Source organism: Antechinus flavipes, chromosome 2 (genome assembly GCF_016432865.1).
Source record: "Antechinus flavipes isolate AdamAnt ecotype Samford, QLD, Australia chromosome 2, AdamAnt_v2, whole genome shotgun sequence".
Classification (NCBI taxonomy): Eukaryota; Metazoa; Chordata; class Mammalia; order Dasyuromorphia; family Dasyuridae; genus Antechinus; species Antechinus flavipes.
In genome coordinates, this window is record NC_067399.1 from 540,636,720 (window position 1) to 540,652,430 (window position 15,711).

Here is a 15,711-nt window from a genome sequence, read left to right on the forward strand (position 1 = left end):
GGAAGTGGAGCATGCTTGGCAGGCTTTGTTCAGAGAGTTGCTGCCAGCTGCAGCGTTAGGAAACTGGATCTGAGGGCAGAAGGGAGAGATAAGTGTGGCCTTTTGCTAAATCCTCTGTTTCCCCACTAAGGTGTTGGTTTTTTTAGGCCTGATAATGGGGGGAGGGGGAGTCTTCTAAAACCCAGAGTGGGATGGAAGTATCTGAATAGAAGTATCATTTTGAGGGCAGAAGGAAGGGATAAGTGTGGCCTTTTGCTAAATCCTCTGTTTCTCCATTAAGATGTTATGGTTTTTTAGGCTTGATGGGGGGGGGGGGTCTCCTAGAACCCAGAGTGGGATGGAAGTATCTGAATAGAGGCGTCATTTCCCCAAGAGCAGGGGTGTTGAGAGCAGCCAGGCAACAGGAACAAATGGGAATTATTCTAAAGTTTTGTAGGAGAGCATTGTGGGGTAAAAAGAGGAGGACTTGGAGGGGAGGAAGGAGAACTGGGAGTCTGGGCCCTGCTCTGCTCCTCAGAAGCCAGACCTCAAAGCCTGGATTTTCTCAGTTGTAAAATAAAAGAGTTGGTTTAGACTTCCCATGCTCCCCTTTTTAGGTCTCGATCATGGGGCCAGGGTCATTTCTATGGAAAGGCAAGCAGTAGGATCTGAGGGATGCCTTGAAGAAGACCATTCTCCTATCTTTCTACCCTCCCAACCACAAAAATATTTACTGAGGTGTCCCACAATCTCTCTTCCCTTTGAGCTTTCTCCAGAAGTCTTCCCCTAAAATACTGATGCTGTCTGGGATGAATAACCCCTAAGGGCTCCCCCCTCATTCCCCCCACCTCCCCTTTCTGTCCTGGGAAAAGCCCTGAATCTGGAGTTAGAAAATTTGGGTCCAAATTTCAGCTCTGCTGGTGCAACACCTGGCTCACATTAGGGCAGTCATTTCCCCATTTCTGGGACTCAGTTTATTCATCTGTAAAAGGAAGGAATTGAACTCGAGGATCTGTTTGTTTTTCTAGTTCCAATACTATGATCTTTTTATGAAAAACCCAGCCAGCTAATGCGTTTGGCAGTACATGTTGAGCAATAACTCTGGCCTCCTGGCAATGGCAGACAAGAGAATTTTAAGGGGAGAAAACAGAATGGGAGGACTTTGGTTGGGGAAGAGGGAAAGAGATCTGCAGTATGTAGTGCTCTTTGGGAAGGTAGACCCCCCTGGGACAGTAGCAGAAGGGCACTGAGGGTGTCTTGGACAAAGGGTGACATGAAAAATAACTTCACCATTTCATCTCTGATCCAAGATCACCTCACCAAGCTCATGGACAGTGCGGTGTACAGCAATGGACAGATCTGGACACAGATCCTGCCTCTGGCACTTACTAGTTTGTGTGACCTTGCATAAGTCATATAACTTATTACCCCAGACAAATCACTGAGACTGGAAATCTCAGGTTAAGTCCCTATTTTTTTCTCACTGAGAATTCTATACACCAACGGAATTAGAGGTTTGATTAAAAATCTCTGAGCCTCATCTGTAAAATGGATATAATAATAGTATCTACCTCAGCTTTCTTATCCACAAAATAGGAGTAATAATAGCACCTACTTATGAGACTGTTGTAAAAGTCAAATAACATTAGCTGTGTGATATTCAGCAAGTCATTTTACTTCCCTGGGCCTTTCTTTACTCATCTGTAAGATGAGAGGACTGGAATGAGAGCTATGATTTTGTGAAATTGAATAAGACCATGGGTATTTGTAAATTATTTTCAAAGCTTAATTATTATTATGGTGGTGATTCAGTTGTTTTCGGTCATGTCTGAACGCGACCCCCATTTGGGGCTTTTTTTGGCAGACACTGGAGCACTCTGCCATTTCCTTCTCCAGCTCACTTTACAGAGGGGGAAACTGAGGCAGCCAGGGTTAAGTGACTTGTCCAGGGCCATACATACAGCTAGGAAGTGTCTGAGGCTGCATTTGAACCAGAGAAGATGAGTCTTCCTGACTCCGGGCCTGGCACTCTGTGCACTGCACTACGTAGCTACTGTGCCACGAACTGACCTTGTAGGCAGTGGGGGTATCTCCTTCCCCTTCCGAGGAGACCCAGTGAGGTGGGGGAAATGAAGCCTGAAGACAAGGTCCCCGGAGAAGTCCCTTCTGTTGGGATGCTTGAGGGGAAGCCCCTGTCCGGTAGCAGCTCCTGAGCCTGGGGAAGGGAGACCCCCAGCACACCCATGACCAGGTTTCAGGGGGCAGGGCTGGAACTCCACCCCTGGCTCTTGGCTGCTGATCCAGTCCCTTTTTTCAACCCCCAAGGTTCTTCCCTGTGAATGAGCCACGGCCTCCCCACTCATGCTGACTCAAAACCATTCCGGAGTTAAGTCTGGCTGGCGGGGGCCCCGGGAAGGACTCGCTGCCTGCAGTCCTACGATTGCTTCATTACAGGAGAGGAGCCCGGCTTGGTTCGGTGTCGGGCCAGGGACAGACGTCCGAGACAGGCTGTTACACAGGGACGAGCCCCTCTTTCTGTCCGTCCCCAAGCCGAGAAGCAGATGGCGCAGCCGTTGCCGGACGAGGTTGGAAGTCCGGTCTGGGGGTTTCGGCTGGGAACCAGCTGTGTGACTTGGGCAAAGGACTTAACCTCTGGGTTCCCCCGTGTAAAATAGCAAACTGGCGGGGGGCTGGCGTCAGGAGAGGCAAGAAGATGAGAGAGTGCGTGGGAACCCCGGGGAGGGGGTGATGGATTACTTGCAGGGAGATCAGTCAGTCCACCTGTGGGTGACCAGATTCCCATCTTCTGGAGCTGCCCAGCCCCCGGGCCCCCTCCCGAGTCCGGGGTGACCGTCCTGGCGCCGGGGCTGGGAGAGCTGATGGAGACGACGGCCCACCAGCCAGGAAAGCAAGCCTCTGAAGAGAAGCTAGGAACGGTTATGGGGGATTTGCATTGGAGCGGAGGCCCTGGAGGCCCTGGAGGCCCCGGATGTGTTTTTATGGGTTATTTATAATCTTGGGAAAATAAGGGTAATGAGAGAGAAGTGACAGGCTGGCCGGGGGCCAAGCTGCCACAGGCCGCCTGGTGGGGGCAAGAAGGGGCGGGGGGCAGAGAGGATGTACACTCTGCGGTGCGTGGGATGCTGCCCTGCCCCATTCGGAATACGCTGTTGCTCTCGTAGCCCCTCAGAGGCCCTGCCGCTGGAACTAACATTTGCTTTCTCCAGTTCACGCGCGGAGGAGGAGACGCTCCTGGCCCACGGCCCGCCAGGCCTGTGTCCAAGCCAAGGCCCCTTTTGTGCATTGTCCCTTTCGGGAGGTCCCGCAGGGCGCTGCCCCCTCAGCTGTTGTCCCGAGTGTCTGCGGAGCTGGAGACGGGGCCGGCCGGCCCGGCAGGCCCTGACTCTGCCCTTTGTTCCCACTCTCCAGGGCGAAGTCTGCGCGCTGCCCTGTGCCTCCGGGACTTACGGCCCCAACTGCTCTTCTGTCTGCACCTGCAAGAATGAGGGCACCTGCTCCCCCATCGATGGCACCTGCACCTGCAAGGAAGGTAAGGGCCCTTCCTGCTTTGGGCTGCCTTCACCCTCTTTCTGGCAGTCAGGAAGCTCCGGACAGTGGCCAGAGGCAGGGGTTGGATCACAGGATTCACATCTGGGGCAGTGGATAGAGCATTAAGCGTGGAGTCTGTAAGACCTGAAATCAAATCCTGTGTGACTTAAACAAGTCCCCTAACTTCTGTGTGCCTCAATTTCTTCATCTGTAAAATGGGATGAAAATAGCACCTACCTTCCCAGGGTTGTTCTGAGAATAAAATTAGATACTATTTTCAAAGTGCTCAGCACACAGTAGGTACCATATAAGTATTAGCTCTTATTACTATTATTATCCAGCTCTCCCATTTACTATCTGTGTGACCTTGAACAAGTTAAGTCCCTTTTTCATGCTGCAAATCACTTGTTTTATCATCTGAGGTCCATTTGTTCCCTGAGTAAATCCTAGGAAATCTATGTGTGAGTCCGCGTCCCCCCTGGCTTCCTGCCCACTGTCCCATGCCAAGGAGCCTTCCTAATTACAGGTGAAAATGAGCAGCTGTCCCTACCCAGGAGCACTCCCAGCCCGCTCTGCAGGCTCTAAGGCCTGAGCCAGGACTAGAGGTGGGGAATGTCAGCACTGCTTGGAAGATAACCTGGGATGGAAAGCAAGAGACTCCTTACCAGGGATGTTTTCCGTATATAACTGATAACTCTGCTCCCTGGGGCACACGCTTTATTTTCTATGAAGTCATTTCACGTCCCAAGTGCATTTCAAAGCCTCTGGGAACAGGTAGGAACACTGGGGGAAACAGTTTTCGAATCCTGCCTGAGTAAGGCTCACAGATGTCTTAACCCAACCAGTTAGCACCCTCATCTCCAGCTGTTTCACCTCTAGGCCTCAGTTTACTTTTCTGTCAAATGAGAGGGACCTCCACAATCCGGTTCTGAATCAACGTCCCTGTGACCTGTCCCTAATGACCCTTAGCAGGCCAGGAAGTGCAGCCATCCCTGCTCCTAATGTACTCTATGACCTTAAGAAAGGCTCCCTGACCCCATCTCTCAATCAGAGGTAGCAATCATTTCCCATTTACCTCACAAACATTACCTGAGGATCTAAAAGTCATAGAATTAAAAATGCATTAAAAAGTTCACAGTGTGCAAGAGCATTTTCCAAACCATATGCTGAAACCGCATCCTAAATACTAGCATCCGAGGCAAACACATGATGCTGGTTTTCTTTTTTTTGCTGAGGCAGTTGGGGTTATTATGACTTGCCCAGAGTCACCCAGCCAGGAAGTGTTAAGTGTCTGAGACCAGATTTGAACTCGGGTCCTCCTGACTTCAGGCCTGGTGCTCTCCCCACTGCACCACCCAGCTGCCCCAAGCTTGCAAGGTTGACAGCGTATTTCACATATGCATTCTCTCTGCATCTTCATCACTGTCCCTCAGGGAAATAGCCCCCTTCACAGCTGAGGAAAGGGAAGCAGGAGAAAGTCAGTCTCCAAGGACCGACTGGAGCTCAGCTCCCGTCCTGCACTCCCTCCTGCCACGCTGCTCAGGCTCTGCCAGGAGAGATTGGAAGGCTTTATGATACGGGCCCCAGAGTGGGCCGGAGGATGCGCTCTCCAGCCCTATCACATCTGTGACAATGGAGTGTGAACTCTGACACGTTCCATTGAACCAGAAAGACCCCAAGAATGGCCCCAGTGGTGAATGGTCTGTTGTAAGCTCAGAGGCTCAGCATCACAAGTTGGACTTCCAGACCAAGTGAACTTCTGGGCAAAGGGGCCCGCCTGATAATGGACCGATTATTACATCGTGGTGGGGCTGGGGATGGTCACAGTACAAATGAGCCCTCAGCCTTGCCAGGGCCTGATGACTGACTCAGTTTCCTTCCGTCCAGGGTGGCAGGGGGTGGACTGCTCCCTCCCATGCCCCAGAGGTACCTGGGGCCTCAACTGCAATGAGACGTGCACCTGCGCCAATGGGGCGGCCTGCAGCCCGACCGATGGTACCTGCTCCTGCTCCCCTGGCTGGCTCGGAGACACCTGCGAGCAGCCCTGCCCGGTGAGTGGCCCGGGGGGAGTGGGGGGAGAGCTGAAGTCCCTGGAGTTGCAGGGCGAATGAAAACAGAGACCCAGAGAAGCTTCCCTACCCCAACTTGCTGGGGAGAGCAAGCGTTAAGGGCAGGGACACCTCTTATTCACATTTGCATCTCCTCTGGCACCTAACACAGCATCCTGTCTGTTTGCCATATCAGTGTGAATGTTGGCCATCCCCAACTATGGGGGACCCCCCACCCCCCAATGGGCTTCTTCAACAGGAAAAAAGCACAGTTATAATGCCGCTGCATTCCAATTTTACACAGGCCGGATACAGGCCACAGGTTAGTCTGGAGGCAAATGTATGCTGAAGGAACTTCAGTATTCATGTGGTTTTGGCTTCTTCTGGTCTTTCTCAGGAGGGAACTTACGGGCTGAACTGTAGCGAGCACTGTGACTGCGGCCACGCGGACGGCTGCAACCCCATCACCGGCCATTGCTGCTGCCTGGCCGGCTGGACTGGTGAGTCCCCGCCCCCCTCCAGGGGTAACTTAATCTGTGGCCTGTAATGACCTCGGCCATTCCAAGATTTGGAGCCTCTAGGATTTGTCGCTCATCCTCTCGGACCTCGACTCCAAGGCTGCTCCAGTTACCTCTCTGATCCAAAGATTTTGTTCTGGGCGTCAGGAGGACCTGCTGGGCAGCCCCTTAACTAGGCCATGTGCAAGTGTGGGGGGCCCCCTGAGCAGGGCCTTAGAAGTCACTGACCGTGCACAGGAGACTTCACCTTTCTGATCCTCAATTCCCTTATCTGTACAATCAGATAAAAATACTGGCGCACCACCACTCTCCCAGGATGGTGAGAAAGGCGCCTTCTCAGTTATTTACATTGCGATTTTGGGATGGAAGGAATGAGTACCTTTCTGATAAAAATAAGATATATATGGCTTCTCCATGGCATTAGACATTTGTGCATTAGATAGGAATGTGGATTTAGAACTGGGAAGGGCCTTAATAGTCATTTAATCCAATTACCTCATTTTGCAGATGAAAACACTGAGACCCAGAGAAGCTTCCCTACCCCATCCTGATTTGGCCAAGTTCACAATGATAGTAAGCAGAATTTGAATCCAGGTCAGGCCCTCTAGTCTCTAAATTAAGTGTTCTTTCCATTGTATTCTAAGATCCTTTCCTTCTCTAAGATTCAGAGATTCTAAATGACCTGAGACTAGCTTCCCAGTTACTCAATTTACTAACCATCCTCAATAGTGCTTCCTTTCTCCTACCCTTTCTCCTTAAATCTGTTACAATTTTCTAGAGAAAAGAGCTCTTCTGTAGTGTGGAGGATGGGGATAGTTTGTCAGATTTGAGATTTTTCTTCCCTATTCTGCTATAGAATGTGGATCAGGAAAAACAGATGCCCAGAATTGCATACACAGCCCCTTTCCATCCCAGTAACTCCATCTCCCTCCTCCAAATGTTGTTGGCTGGTTCTACATGCATACCGATCCCTCCCTTCAGCCATGCTATTCACTCTTCCATGTCTCTGCTTTGTAGAGAGAAGGGGATAAATGGGAAAGTCACCATTTCCTAACATGATCTCATTCCCAATTTTATCAGTGGTTGGACCCCCTTGAAGAGAATGAGAAACCACGACCCATAACTCAGGCCCTACATCTCCTCTCCAATCTGGATCAAAGAATATCAAAACTTAAAAGGGCTCTGGGGTAATGGAAAGAGTTGGATTTGGATTTGGAATCAGGAAAGGCATGGGTTCAATTGCCAACTGACATGGGACACTTGGGTTATAAAATCAAGTTAATATACCAAAATACCAACCTCACAAAGTGGTTGAAAAATTAAAATAAGGATGTCTATAAAGGGCTTTGTAAACTTTAAATGTGATATCACAATTGCCCACAAGATGGTGTGTCTGCAGAGCATTTTTAAAAACTTAATGGGCTATAATATAAATATTAGCTCATTGCCTTCTAATCCCCCCTATTATTATCTTTATTTTACAGATGAGGAAAACAGAGGTTCAGAGAATTGTACCCGCATGTCACAGAGCAAACTCTGTCTGAGACAGAGTTTGAACCCCGTCCCATGTTTTGTCCATGCTTAGGTTTGGATAAATAGGCACTAGGTTGCACCATAGTACACAGAGCGCTGCGCCTGGAGACAGGAAAATCCAGATTCAAATGTGGCCTCAGACACCAGCAGCTGGGGAGTTCTGAGCCTGTCACTTAACCCATTCCTCATCTGTAAAACAGGGATGATAACAGCACCTACCTCACAGGGTTGTTGTGAGAATCAAATGAGAAAATAATAGTAAAGCACTTAGCACAAGGCCTGACACAAAGTAAATGCTATATACATGTTAATTGTTATTATCAATTATTATTATTAAATGTCAGCTATTGGAAACTGAGGTCAGAAAAGGGGGAGTGATTGTGCTCAAGAAATTTCAGGTAGTGTGAACGGTTCAAATGACTTTCAAATCCAGGTCCCTTCCCCCTCCTTCATGTATACTTGGACAACTATGATCTGCCCGTGGAGCCAGTTGAGCCTGCCTCATGACCCTCTCACCGATCTTATCTGACAGTCTTGCTTTTTGACTCTCAGATGAATAATTCAGGTTTATATTACTCTGAAGTCTCACATTTGCTACAGCTGGAAAGTTTCAGGGCAGCCTAGGGGCAGAACTTGCATAGCTGCTCCAGCCCTGGCCTTCTGTCCCTCTGGACAGTCTATTTCTATAAAATTAGACATAGCAACCAATAGGCCTCCCTCCCAGATGGATCTCTGGGGCTGATGAGAAATTGACTTTAATTTTTCATTGACTTAATTTTGAGTAAGCTGATAAGATTTTAATGATGTTCGATACTTAAAAATTCTTTCTTTGACAGGCAACCTTTCAGCCCCCACTATTCCACAGCTAATTTGCCCAAATGTGAATTATAAAGTCATATCAAAGATCTTATTGATGTCTTGCTATTCATTACCATGGTTGCAAGGTTACTGGAGACTCTAAGAAGGGCAGAAGTCAGAAAAAACAGCAGAAAACGTCCTGATGTCAAGCATTTTCTCCTCTCCCCCAAAAAGTCAAATTCCCTACTTCCACCAAAGCAAGTTGGCTTCTAAACTGGAAAGAGATTCAGAATTCATCCAGTCAGTTATTTTATAAGAGACTGAGCCCCAGAAAAAGCAAGCTAGCCAAAGACTCAGGTGGCTTTGCCTAGGCCAAATGCAGGGAATCATCCTCAAAAAATAATTAATAATGGATCAATTAATAATTAATCAATGAGCCAATTTTAAAAACTTTATTAAGATCCTTTTCTATTCTAGGTTCTGGCCCAGGCAAAGTGCAGGACAAAAAGAAAGCTCAGCTGCAGTTCCCGTCCTTAGGGATAAAACTGTGTGAAAGTGAAAATAAACAAAAAATGAGCCTTAGGGACTGAGATATATGATATTGACCGTTCAGGGATACTTTATTTTATTGCCCCTTACTTAAGTGCATTTCACAGATATTACAGTTTTTACAAATTGATTGATGCAAACGTCTATCAGCACCATTTTTCCAACAGCATTTGCTCACATTGTGTCTTTGTGTCCCATCTGGATAATTCTCAAAGATTTCAAGCTTTCTTCATTCTGGTGATCTGTGATTAGTGATAGTTGAAGTTACTATTTTAATTGTTCTGGGGTGCCACAAACTGTGCCCATATAAGATGGGGAACATAATAAGTGTTATATGTGTTCTGACTGCTCCGCCAACCAGCTGGTCCCCATTCCTCTCCCTCTTGTTGAGCGTCCCTGTATTTCCTGAGACACAATTTTGCAATAAGGCCAATTAATAACTCTACAAGGCCCCTTAACTGTTCAAAGAAAAGGAAGAGCCGACCAATGTGGCAAACTTCATTGCTGTCTTATTTTAAGATATTGCCACCCCAGTCTTCAGCAACCACCACCTGATCAGTCAGCAGCCATCAACATCTAGGCAAGACCATCCCTAGTAAAAATAAGTTATACCTTGCTGAAGGCTGAGATGATGGTTAGCACTTTTTAGCAATAAAGTATTTTTAGTTAAGGTATGTACATTGCTTTTCTGGATAAAATACTATTTTACACTTAAAAGACCAAAGTATAATGTAAACAGGACACATGTGCATTGGGAAACCAAAAAATTCATGTGGCTTGTTTTATTGTGATAGTCACTTTATTGCGGTGGTCTGGAAACAAACCTGCAATATCCCAGAGGTATGCCTGTAAATCTAAAAGGAGTTTAAGGAAGAAAAAGGTGAATGTGGTCTGTGATAGGTCAGAAGAAACTTCAGGGAGAGGTGGCCCTTGCTGTATTGCCTCCAACCAGAACTGTGATTCTGTTAAGACAGGGAGTTCTGAGTGAAGAATCTCCTTTACCCATGCAAACAGAAGTAGTCTTGGCAATTTAGTCTTTAGAGAATTGCCTGGGACACAGAGAAGGTTAGTATTTTGCCAAAAGTCATATAGCAAATAGTATCGGAGGCAGAATTTGAATTCAGATCTTTTTTATTCTAAGGCCAGCTTTCTAACCACTTTTTTTTTTTAACTTCTTAAAAAGATGAATAATATTTGGAGTAAATAAAGTGAGGGGCTTCTTTTGTGGGCCTTGATGGAAAAGAGGGAGCTTTTCTGGGGTCAGACTGTGCTCAAATAGTCTGCCTTACAAACCTGTGGAGAATGAAACTGTGGCCTTCCATGTTCTAGCTTGGAAAGGGATGATCTCCAGGCTCGATGCAGGGCCTCCTGAAAACTGGATCCTGAATAGAGCATGGGCAGGGGTTTGCTGGAGATAGCTCTAATCAAGCTGTTTGTTCAATTTTCAGTGTATCTTCGCCTCAGGAATTGGTAGTCACTACAGCTCAGGGCTTGATTTATAGTCTTATTATCTAGACTTTAAAAAAAGCAGCTGGGTGACCTGGTGGATAAAGTTCCAGATCTGAAGTCAGGAAGACCCGAGTTAAAATCTGGCCTCAGACACTTACTAGCTGTATGACCTCGCCTGCCTCAATTTGCTCATCTGTTAAATGAGCTGGAGAAAGAAACCACCAACTACTCCGGTTTCTTTGCCAAGAAAACCCCGCATGGGGTCACAAAGAATCATACATGACATCATAACAAGATGTTAATAATCCAGATTAAACTTAAATAGTTTAAATAAACTTACAAGTAAGTGTGTGCATACATTCCCCCCCCTCCCTCCCAGATCTTGGTTGTTAAACATTTCCCAGGATACTGCTCATTCTATAAACATTGTTTGAGCTCAGTAGGAAGACAGTAAAAAGCTTGGGGACTGATGTCATCAGCAGGCTGAAGACCTGGTAACTTTAAGCAAATAATAATTAAAATAATAAATATAATATGTTGTAAGGGAGAGAAGCTAAAACTCAAAAATTTTAAAAACAAATGAAAAAAAATGTTTTGAATATAACTGGGGAAAAATATTAAATAAATAGAAATGTCTTAAGTCAAATTTGAATTCTGGATTCTAGGACAAGCATTCTCTCCATCATGCTACCTTGGTGCCCCATAATTATAACTGGCTTTCATGTAGCACTTTAAAGTTTACAAAGTGCTTTACAGCCATCATTTTGTTTTAAGTCTTACATCATCCCGAGTGTGGGGCTCTTTTACTATTAGTCCAATAGCTCAGGAACTTCTGAGTCAGCCAAGTAGCATGACAAGGACCGACTTTCTCCATCCTGCTCCCTACCCTAAGATGCTCTGTTTAATCCCCAGACTTGTAGAACCTCAGGGATGGGAGAGCAGACCTACATCTGGGCCTCTGCTTCCATTCCAACTTGGCTTCTCCCTCAAACTCCTTTCAACCTGGATTCACCCCAACTTTCCTTACCCTTCTAATGACCAAGGAAAAATGGAGTCCTACATCTCTCCCTTTTACTGTTTTCTGACCCTGAACAAGTTTTTCAAACACTTTGAGCCTCTGCTTCCTCAACTATAAAATGTAGTTTCCTAGCTCTAAAATTCTGTGATTTTTTTTTCCCCCTGCCTCTCACCTTCCTATAAATCTTCTTCCACTATGACAAGATCATGTTTCCTCTTCAACCACCAGGTGTCCGCTGTGATAGCACATGTCCCCCAGGTCACTGGGGCCCCAACTGTTCCATCTCCTGCAGCTGTGAGAATGGAGGCTCCTGTTCCCCAGAAGATGGGACTTGCGAGTGTGCACCAGGCTACAGGGGTCCCCTGTGCCAAAGAAGTAAGGATGATCCCCTCTTTCCCAGTTTCTGTCTCTTGAGACTCTCCCTGCCCCCCAAACAGAGAAGACTAATTTTTAAATCATTTTAATTTCCTTTTTTTCCCTCAATTAGCAAACATCTGTTTTATCTCCCTCTCAACCCTGGATAACACATTTTCAGTTAAGCAACATAAATGCCCATGTTGGCTGGTGCCCTAAAATGTATGCCTCGTTCTACATTTCAAATCCTGCCTCTCAGTCTGCTTGTGGGCGATCACTTCTGGTAACTTTGGCTGGTCATTGCATTGATAAAGGGTTGTATTACGTCCTTCAAAGCTATTTGTCTTTACAGTGTTGTTGCTGTATAAATTCTTTTGGTTCCATTCACTTGGTTCTGCATCAGTTCATAGAAGTCTTCCCGGATTTCTCTGACTGTCCCTTTTGTTATTTCTTATGACTCAATAATATTCCATTATTTTCCTATACCATGAGTCCAACCATCCTCCAACTGATGAGTCCCCTCCTTAGTTTTCAGTTCTTTGCCATGGCTACTACAAAATTATCTTATATTCCCTTCCTTTTCCGGCGTGGCCCTGAAACTGATACCCAGGAAGCTTTCCAATTCAAAGGGAGTTTAGGGGCCCAGAGGGTCCTCCTTAAGAGCTTCAGTCCCAAGCTGGCTTTTGTTTGTAGAGCTTTCCTGGAAGTTTCATTGCGTTCTCCTTCCCTCTCTCCCTGTTATTATCACTCCTAGGAATTTCAAAAGAGGCTACTCTAAGATCATTAATGGAAGGGTCCTAAGTAATAGGCCCTCTGTAGAGAAAGTGACTGTTTACCTGAGCTCCAGATGGACTGACCCCCATAATTCCTTTGGGTGTTCCTTTGCTCATCACCTTTATCATGCCAGTGGGGATGTGAAGACTGGGGAGAAGAGGAAGAGTAGAGGGCCCCAGAGGTTTAGCACAGTTCCTGGCACATAGCAGGTGCTTAAGAAGCATTTGTTGACTTGACTAAATGGAGTCATCTAGGAGGATCAGGTGAGTCCTTGGTCCCTTCCCCACTAACTGCCATCTTTTGATCACCATTCAGTCTGCCCCGCTGGCTTCTATGGTCACAGCTGCAACCAGCCCTGCCCGCTTTGTGTGCACAGCAATGGACCCTGCCACCACGTCACTGGCCACTGTGACTGCCTCCCTGGATTCTCCGGTTCTCTCTGCAACCAAGGTACCAAATTTGTGGGGAGGAAACGGGAGGGGGGGAGGGGAAAAGGGGGGTAAGCTGGGGCCTGGGCAGAAATGGGAAGGCCTAAGGTGTGGCTAGGGCTTTGGAGCACTGGATGCAGGTCTTCATTTTGTAATTGACCCTAGGGAATCCTGGAAAGGCATCCCAGAAGGAGCCTGGTTATATATATATATATATAACCAGATTATGTAGTTGGAAAGGATCTTTGAGGTCACTTAATCCAATCCTTTCATTTTACAAGTGAGGAAATTGTAAACAGATCTCAGGGCCCTCGTTTTGCTGTTGCTCTTCTTCCGCCCTCTCTTGTAAAACTGACATTTTGCTTATAGAACCCATCCAGTTCCCACCAGGTAAGAAGGAGACTTCCTAGCTCTGAAGCCCACGGTCCCTTTATTTCTCATAGGTATGTGCTCTAAGGAGGAGATTTGAGACTTCAGTGTTTCCAATATAATGAGTCCTTTCTATTGAGGCAAAAATTGTTAAATACTTGCACACACAGTTGAAAATATTGAAAATAAAGAAAACATAGGCAAGCAATTCCTAACAACTGAGCATTAACTGAATATATTATCATCAGCAAATATTTAAGTGTCTTCTGTGTGGAAGGGGGTGGGAAAGAAATTCAGTCATTGATCTCAAAGAACTTATATTTAAATTGGGGAAATTAAACACCAACACATAAAAAGCTAAATAAACCAGAACAAATGACCTTAGGCAAGTCCTTATTTGTAAAATAAAGAGTGGGGAATGGACTAGGTCATCTCTAAGGTTCCTTCCAGCCTGAAATCCAGTTGCACATCATCTAATCCAATTTCTCACCCATTGAGAAATCTTTTCCACCACATCTCAGACAGATACTCTCAGTGTTGGAAGACTAATTGCCTGCTGGGGCAGCCTACTCTGTTCATGGATAAGAGAGCCCATGAGTTGATTCATTCATTCAAAGTGTGTGGTCTCTTAACATGCATGAGTGGAAAGTTCACCTCTCCATGCTTCAGGGGCTTTGTGAAGTATAAGCCCCCTGGGGAGCTGCCATGTCACAATTTCATGAGCCCCCACTTTTCCTGGATGACTTAATCATAAGCTGACATTCAGAAGCTTAGTTATTAAACATCAGAGAGTTGGCAGTCGATACAGATAGGCTGGATCTAAATTAGGTCCTAAACAGCCTGAGGAGTGTCTCTTGAATCATGCTCTGTCTGATTTATTGCCCCTCGCTCTAATGAGTATTTTCTACATATAGATTTAATAGAGTTTACTATTAATGGCAACTGCCCTGGTTAAGTCTCAAACCTTGTAAAAAATTGAGCTGACACTTTTTAATGACCTGCTTTCCAGGGGGTTACAAATTACAGACAGTGCTTAGGCAAAATCATTCAACATAGATTAAAGATAACTAAATGTTTTCTTCCTTTACTAAAGCATCTCTCTTCCCTCAACTTCCTCTTTACTCAAGCAGTCTACCAATTAATGTATTGAACTGACTGTAGGATTGAACATGTCGCTCTCATGTTAGGAAGATTTCAAAGCATGGAACATAACTAATTGTTTTATTTAAAAAATGGAATGTTAAATTGCGGAAGAGGACATCTCTAATCTTTGTACTTCTTAGAGTAGAGGGCAAAAAATGGGATTCTGAAATCCAACTCCAAATGCAATAGAAGATGCAAAAAAAAAGGGGGGAGGGCAGGAAGGAGATTGGACCAAGCCATGCAGCCATGGCTTAATTGTGTAGAACATGAAGAGACAGAGGCAGAATAATGAACATGGGCCATACCTAAGCTCTTGCCCAATGTCTTGCCTACTCAAGGTAGGTGCCAAAGCTTTTGTGAGAAAGGGCCATAGAATTCTGGGATCTTAGAGAGGGAAAAATATAAGTCCTCTAGTATGCAAAAATTGCTCCTGGCTCACTGATTCCTACTAAACCCAGCCCCACTGTGACAGGTGCAGATGTAGAAACCAGCCGGGTTCCATAACCCAAATGGGCAGTGGACAAGCCAGTTACTGAACCAATTATGTGGTTGTTTTTGTTTTTTTAATTGTTGTTTTTAAGAGAAAAATGTGCCTTGACCTGGGACTTGGCAGATTTAGTATAGTTTGCTTCCGTTTGGCTTTCACGTTTTGATTCTTTGTAGAGGAAGCATGGGGTAGATGGAAAGGACTGGTGAAGCAAGAGGACTTGGTTCTTTTCCCAATTCTGCCATTTACTTGTTTTATGTTCTTGACCCTTCTGGGCCTCATCTATGTAATAGAAGAGTTGGTCTAGCTCAGTGGTCCTCAAACTTTTGTTCTCAATATCTTTATCCTATTAAAAATGATTGAGGATCTGTCCAAAGAGTTTTTGTTTATATGGGTTGTAGTTATATTGATCACATTAAAAATAAAAACTAATTATGAATTTGTAGACTCTCTGAAAGGATTCCAGAGATTCCCAGGCTGCAGAACCACTGGCTAGCTAAATCCTTCCCGCTTAAGAGTTCTGGGATTCCAAACGTCACTGAAGGGGCTGGGCAGCAGATGCTGATGTTGATAGCAGATCTCTCTTGCCCTCCCTTGGGAAGTGAAGCTTTTTTTAAACTTTCCTCTCCACAGTTCCCACATCTGTCCCGAGTCTGGTAACCAGGTTTCCTGAGTATGTATGGCAAGGCCAGAGCAGATCAATGAATCACCAGGG

At 45.8% G+C, this 15,711-nt stretch overlaps 1 protein-coding gene across 12 annotated transcripts in view; it reads left to right on the forward strand.

Annotated features, from left to right (window-relative positions):
- The window catches only part of MEGF11 (multiple EGF like domains 11), a 456,165-nt gene that overhangs the window by 414,535 nt on the left and 25,919 nt on the right, over positions 1–15,711 (forward strand). For all 12 annotated transcript variants that reach the window (XR_007951038.1, XR_007951037.1, XM_051980816.1 and 9 more), the window contains exons 11-15: positions 3,409–3,529; positions 5,416–5,579; positions 5,974–6,076; positions 11,670–11,816; positions 12,885–13,019. Coding sequence is in view for 10 of the 12 variants with exons in the window: in XM_051980816.1 (XP_051836776.1) it covers positions 3,409–3,529; positions 5,416–5,579; positions 5,974–6,076; positions 11,670–11,816; positions 12,885–13,019 (670 nt within the window). In the remaining 2 variants the exon portion in view is untranslated. The remainder of the gene's footprint in view (positions 1–3,408; positions 3,530–5,415; positions 5,580–5,973; positions 6,077–11,669; positions 11,817–12,884; positions 13,020–15,711) is intronic.